This window comes from Aphis gossypii, chromosome X, assembly GCF_020184175.1.
Source record: "Aphis gossypii isolate Hap1 chromosome X, ASM2018417v2, whole genome shotgun sequence".
Lineage (NCBI taxonomy): Eukaryota > Metazoa > Arthropoda > Insecta > Hemiptera > Aphididae > Aphis > Aphis gossypii.
Window position 1 is genome coordinate 4,768,883 of NC_065533.1, and position 6,882 is coordinate 4,775,764.

General features: G+C 26.9%; 1 protein-coding gene and 1 long non-coding RNA gene across 2 annotated transcripts; one reads left to right on the forward strand and one right to left on the reverse strand.

The window, feature by feature from the left end:
- Positions 1-1,065: 1,065 nt before the first annotated feature.
- LOC126552133 (uncharacterized) lies at positions 1,066-2,696 on the forward strand. Its single transcript, XR_007605976.1, has 3 exons — positions 1,066-1,277; positions 1,516-1,712; positions 2,456-2,696. It is a non-coding gene; the product is annotated as an uncharacterized LOC126552133 (long non-coding RNA).
- Positions 2,697-2,945: 249 nt separating this feature from the next.
- Positions 2,946-5,061, reverse strand: LOC114125060 (uncharacterized). Its single transcript, XM_027988538.2, has 4 exons — positions 4,801-5,061; positions 3,792-3,998; positions 3,428-3,579; positions 2,946-3,327 (listed from the first exon to the last, which is right to left on the reverse strand). The coding sequence occupies exons 1-4, from the start codon at positions 4,898-4,900 to the stop codon at positions 3,112-3,114; spliced, it is 675 nt and encodes a 224-aa protein (XP_027844339.1). The 5' UTR covers positions 4,901-5,061; the 3' UTR covers positions 2,946-3,111.
- Between the last annotated feature and the right edge of the window lie 1,821 nt (positions 5,062-6,882).

Below are 6,882 nucleotides of genomic sequence, written 5' to 3' on the forward strand. Positions count from 1 at the left end.
GCTCTAGTCTCTACCTATCTAGTATAAAATTATAAAGGTAACCACAATATTTATTAAATTATTCCAATTGTGTCTGAGCTGTTTATTTTTTTAGTTTATTCTGTGATATAAACAATACTGCACACTATTATAGTTAATAGTTCAGTTAAGTTTCTGTGTTGTAAATAAATGTAATTGTGTAGACTTCGTTTTTGACACTATATAAAATTGATAGTAGATTGTACGGAGGTATACTCTGTATGTATATATGGTATATAAAAATAAGCAATACCTAATTTTGACTGGCAAATGGCGATAATATAAGTTCATTAAATAAAATTTCGAATGATTTAGAAATACATTTGTATGTGTCTGTGGACAATACGTATCTATAAAAATATACCTACAAATTACAATATATTTAACAACACGTAATATGATAATAAACGTGTTTATTTATTTTGTATCAAATATGTATCATGTAATGTGACAAAATTCCTGAAAAAATACACAATAATTCAGTATTACAAACAAAAAATCATATTCAAATAACTGCTAAAAATGATTATGATATTAAGTAGAGTTTAATAAAGTTTCATATTGATATATTGGTTATATAAAAATAATTTTGTCTTAAAGAAGAGTAATATTTTGAAACTAATAAAAAATATTATTTTATTTTTACGAAAGCCGTAACATAAGACTTTTCTTTTTATAATATAAAGTTTATACTTAATATGTCCTTATAAGACTTTGCTAAAGCTAAAAAATCCTATTATAGGTATATTATAAAAACTGCAAAAATATACAATATCAATTATGTATCATAATTTATATGTAATATATTATAGATACATAATATTGTCACTATACTAAACGTATAAAAGAAACTTTATTTAATGAAATTGAATTGTAGATTTATTCATTAAAGTAATAATAATTATTATTCTCTAGAGTCTATAGGACAGCCACCAAGCAGTGTATTTAACGTAAATATTTATATACCTATTATATATTTTGGAAGTCAATTTAATATAGTGATACCTAATCTGATAACTGATAATGATAATAATGGGTAAATATTAATTAAAGGCTTGCAATAAAAATAAGCAAAATAAAAACAATTATATTCTAAAATTCTTACGACTATACTGATCGTTCATTACAATTTTCAAAATGTTATTTCATTGCCATTTGCCTATCAAAACCATTAACTGTCAGAGTGAACATTATATTTGTCGACGGTTAGTTGTCACTGTGTTAGATGTCAACTGTTGCATTGAACATGTTAAAAATCAGTGAGTATATTATTATAATTATTAGCGATTTGGATGTTTTGTACTACATGGAATAGTAATTCCATGGGTTAGGTAAAGGATAAATACATCAAAGTTACTAGAGGCCAATTTTTTAAAAAAATGTTATTCCAAATATACATTTTAATTAGCATTTATTTTGTATTAATGAATAAATTGTCATTCTCCTGTGAGGTGTTAAAAGTTCTAGTTTCATCATCAATTTTACACTTTTTTGCAGACATTAATAAACACTACAATAACACAAAAGTAATTAACTAAACGACAGCACAACACAAATAAACAAATAAGTGAGACAGCTATGGTTAAAAGCTCTACATCTACATCATACATACGTGCAGTATGTAGTATAATATATTACGACATTTAAACATTTAACAATGTTCAATGCCAGATAATAATCATTATATCGATAAGGTAGATTATACACATATATTAATATATTATATAATATAGAGTATAGACGATAAACTTTAAGATTGTATGATGTAATTTTGAAATGAAGGACGGGCACGTTAAAAAAAAGGCTTGCGTACCGGTTGCTCTTCACTAGGTTTTGTAATAAATTTGTGTTGAAAGTACACATCTAATGTTGAGATTTAGTTGATATTGTAACGGTTCACGTATGGCAACTGTAAATGGAAGTTGTGAAGTAGGGCTGTTATAAATAAATGGTAAAAATATTTCAAACTGTATTTTTATTGTTTTGTTAGTTTCTGAAATATGATATTCTATTGCTATAGTTGATTTTAAGCCTTCAGTACAAAGCTCTTATGGTATTAACATACTCTGATACAAATGACACCTGGTATTTTCCTAACTCGGTTTGTTTAGTTTCTTTCTTATTATTATTCTATATTTCTAGGACTAAGATTTTTAATACCTCCATGTAATGTATTTGGTATAGGACATCGGAGCATGTAGCAATATTGTGTTATACTATTAGACCCATCAACTACAGCCGTAACGGTACATATTCTGTTAAATGTGTACTAATTTTATCACTAAGGTTTTGCTCTAAATAAATAAGTGACAGTAAAATTGAGTAAACAATAAGGAACTAGACTGTATATAATTTAATAACACTTCTAAGATATATATGATCAGCAATTCAATTAACTGTACAGACGATACTACAAATTAATCATATTTTATTTTAGATGGTAAAGAGATACAGCTGGATAATTCTAGGACAATCCCAATAGTATCAAAGCTGAAATCGAAGAGATAACACATCTAGTAGCAACAATCGACAAGTACAAAAGCCATAAAGCAATCAAACATTTTCATTATGTTAATTTTCTAATGCTAAAAAATATTATTTTATGTCATAGTGTAAATACTCAATTTAAATTATTTAGACGTTCATGTTTCATTTTATTTTATCTCAAAATTTTTAAACTGTCACTATTAGATTCAAAATTTCATTAACATAAAAATAATATTATCACTATACATAATATGTATATTTAAGATTTTGTTAAAAAAAAAAAACACCTTATTTCATATCATAATTTTATTATATGTGAAAACTGAAAAGCACAATTTCAATTTTTATTTTACACAAAAAATTATTCACTGTTTCAAAATTCTTGAAGAATTAAAAAAGATGTAGTATAATATGACATTCTTATATTTTTATGCAAATCAAAAAATACATAAGTACAATTTTTTTATATGAATCTATAGTATTATAGTATAAAATTGTATAAAGTTCGTCAAATTATGAAAGTTTTCCAACTACAATTATTTTGTTATAAACAATTTTTAAAATATTACATTTTGATAGCTATGATATGAAATATTAATATTAAGTTTACTTGTCTGGCTCGAGGTCTCCCATTATAAATATATATGTTGCTCCTTTGGGCCATTTTTTTTGCGTCTCATGGTCATATATATCACCTTTATTTGTCAACACATTTGATAGACCTTCACACTGTTTTACATCAAAACTGTTTGCTCTCCCAGGGCTAACTGCCATCCGAATTGTCATAATCCCATGGTCTTTGTATTTCTCAGTGACAAACACCTGTAGACATCACAAATTAAGACAGAGATAGAGTTAAATGAACAAATCTTAGCTAAAAATGTAATATATAAATCTATGTAGAGGTACACAGTATACTCACAACACATGTGTAGGCTGGTATGGCACTAGTATTGGCTTGTTTATACTTTGGTGAGTATTGGTATAGCGACATATACTTTAGACCTTTGTCAATCTCATTCTTATTGGTCGGTTCACTTTTTGACATACATTCGTAAATGTAAGGGAACATATCTAAGAGAAAAATTGAACAAATATATATATAAATATAGATTGTGTTATAAGTTTTATTAATTAGTGATATTTAAAGTTCATATTTTGTGGGCATGCAGTGCGCGTTATGGTGTATGTATACCTACCACCAAAACATGTAATATAATTGAACATTTTAAGACAAAGCTTAATATTAATTAATAATTGTCACAATAATGATTCGTTATACGTACTACACGTGTTCTGGCAATATGTAGGTTCGGCGTTTGGATTCGGGGGAAGTTGAAGCCAAAAATGAATCAACGGTGAATCGCTAAGATACCTGTTGTGGTTCATGGAGGCGCATCCGTACAGCTCTACTCCTTGGTATATCATAATAAGCTTATATTTTTTCTTTAATGTCATTGAAGGACAATATAGGCCACTTAGTCTCATCTGGTCTGTAACACAAATGTAGACAAATACCACATTATCATATAAATGAATAATACCGTTAGTATACTCTTGATATTGTTTATTTCACGCGCATATACCTACTTATTTGGAGAAACAACGTTATGACCTTTAATCCTATATCGTCCTAGCTGTTGTGTGTTTAAGGAATGCGGGGAAATAGATTTCGCCTCGTTATTTTATTTTTTCACTAATATAGGTAAAATGTTGATGTCTACATTTTGTTGTGATATAAGATATAACTACAGAAATACAGAATTACCTAAATTATCAAAAATAGTTCTCTTAATTGTAATATTGAATATTTGAATGTCTATCATCCTTGTACTACATACTTTTTAATATGATTTAAAACGTTCCGTATCTTAAAAATGTTTATACTACCATTATTATTATTAGATATTACCATAATCATAATATATTGTCATATTGCGCGAACTAAAAGTATATGGAATAGGTGGGTACTAAAAAAATAATTATGTATAAATAATAATGATCTCAGTACCTACTTATAACTGTGTATTAAATTAAACGAATAATATATATTTTGGAAAGAACTTTATGGTGAAAGACTAAATTAATAATTACGATCTCAGTAGTCAGTACTAATAATGGTATATTAAATTAAAAAAATATATTAATAAAAATATAATAAACACGGTAATGTTAATAAATAAAAACAATTAAAAAATAATAAAATTACATTACCAGCGTTAAAATAATTATTGCAAAATTAAATTGTATAAAATATATAAATTATTATAAATTAAATAATATATATGTACTTACCACTTAAGTCGATTGTATTTATAGCTTCGTTGTTCAAGGTTTCAACCCAGGAAGAGAATGTAATTCCTACTAAAATTAATATTCTTACTATAAACTCCATCGTGTTGTAGAACGGTCAAGAAAAATAATCGTTGTGAACAATGAGAAAAAAAAATGATTTTAAACGAAGTCAATGACGGTTAAAAGGAACGCAGGAGTACACCAAGCAACTGGCGAAGTATGAATGAAACGAAAGAATGTTGCTATTAGGTATCGCACCGATGGCTCGCCACGCTCTGCATGCCGTCTTAAAATGGCGATTCCCTACCTGTTTGGAGATGGTCATAAACACTGTCTGTGTATCATCGAAGGCATTGTTGTGTGTATATGTGTGTGTGTGTGTGTGTGTGTGTGTGTGTGTGTGTGTGTGTGTGTGTGTGTGTGTGTGTGTGTGTGTGTGTGTGTGTGTGTGTGTGTACGATACATTTATACATTATACCTATATACATCGACATCAAAAAAGGTCACTATATACATCAGTGCTCACTGACCAGTAGAATAAATTTTACCATTATCGGTCGATCGACTAATAAATTATTACGAATTAAGATTATTTTTATTATTATTATTACGAAGAAACAATAAATAATTATTCTTCGAAGCTTACAATTTTTTTTTATTTGCGCTCATCAAACAAATCTCTTCCTAAAGACTCAAATTTTCTTTGATGTAGATCACCAGCGACTTTATATTGCAAATGTAGTTCACTCTTTTGAAAAGGTTGGCGGCCCCTGTTATATATCGAAGAATTTACCTCGGCTTAAACATCGGCCGTGCGTCGAAGGAATGTACACTGTACACGAACAAGAGATGCCACTGTTATGCGCATGATGGTAGGTATAGAGAGCATAATAAAATAATATAAAAAAGGTCATTTTTTATGATATATATATTAAATGTTTATTATTTGTTGTAGCAGATTCAGGTACCTCGTACGATGTATTGATATCATGATATCCACTGAAGTATTTTTTATTTTAGGTATACCGTCATAACAAATACGAGGATAAAAAAAAATGTAATATTAAATATGCTTTATGAGCGAGTACTTACAAAAAGTTATGTGAATAATTATGAATACCTATGTTTAATTTATCGTTATTGATTTAAGTGCTTAATGCATTGATGTGTTTTTTACTTTATCTAGATACTTTGCACCTTTGTTGCTTACTCATTAGTTGATAATATTTCTAATGCTACCAATAATTTAATTTTTAGACTATTTGATTAAAATATGACAATGTAAATGTATAGTTTATTTGTAAAGGGCGGTTCCGCGGTTTACATCCTTACAAGATTATTTTAATGTAAATAGTGTAACCGTGAGAATATAATAGATGTTTATCAATATAATTATAAAATAAAATAATTAATGTACATTGTACATCGTATGATGTATTGATACGACAGTATGTTAAATAAACTTATGACTGTATTAATAGTTTTAATAGAAGCATAGTATACAAATTATTTTGTTAAAAATGTGGTTAAATTATGTGGATATAAATATATAATTTGGTAAAAACGGATATTGATGAAAAAGTGAAAGGTCGTATAATTTTGCGGAAACGTGTTTACGTAACCCTCAATATTATAATATAATAATATTTATTACTTACATTTTATTATTTTTTTTATATGTATTATTTTATTTAATTAATTGGTTCAAGGACAAAGATATTATAATAACTCTTATTAGGTATTTAAGCATTTCAATGGGCTATCACTGAACTAGAATATTGAAATTTTTAATAACTTATAAGTAGTAAAGTAATAACCAATTTATGATTGTGACAATAAGTTTTCACTCCCAGTAAACAATATAATATTTTAAAGAAATATTATGAATATTGAATGATTTTTATTTTACGAATAATTGATAAACAGCAGCAATCATGTAGTTTTGAGTATCGACAGGAACAACAAATGTCCATTTTGTAATAAGAAAATAATTATTCTAAAATTAATATTGTAAAATCTTAAATATAACATTTGTACTTATAAATATATTTAATGTATAATGTTTTATTTAAATACGTTTTC

Coding starts and splice junctions, on each gene's coding strand:
- LOC114125060 (XM_027988538.2), bottom strand. CDS start 4,900: ATGGAGTTTATAGTAAGAATATTAATTTTAGTAGGAATTACATTCTCT. Junction 3,999..4,800: donor AAATACAATCGACTTAAGTG/GTAAGTACATAT, acceptor TTTGTGTTACAG/ACCAGATGAGACTAAGTGGC. Junction 3,328..3,427: donor TACCAGCCTACACATGTGTT/GTGAGTATACTG, acceptor TGATGTCTACAG/GTGTTTGTCACTGAGAAATA.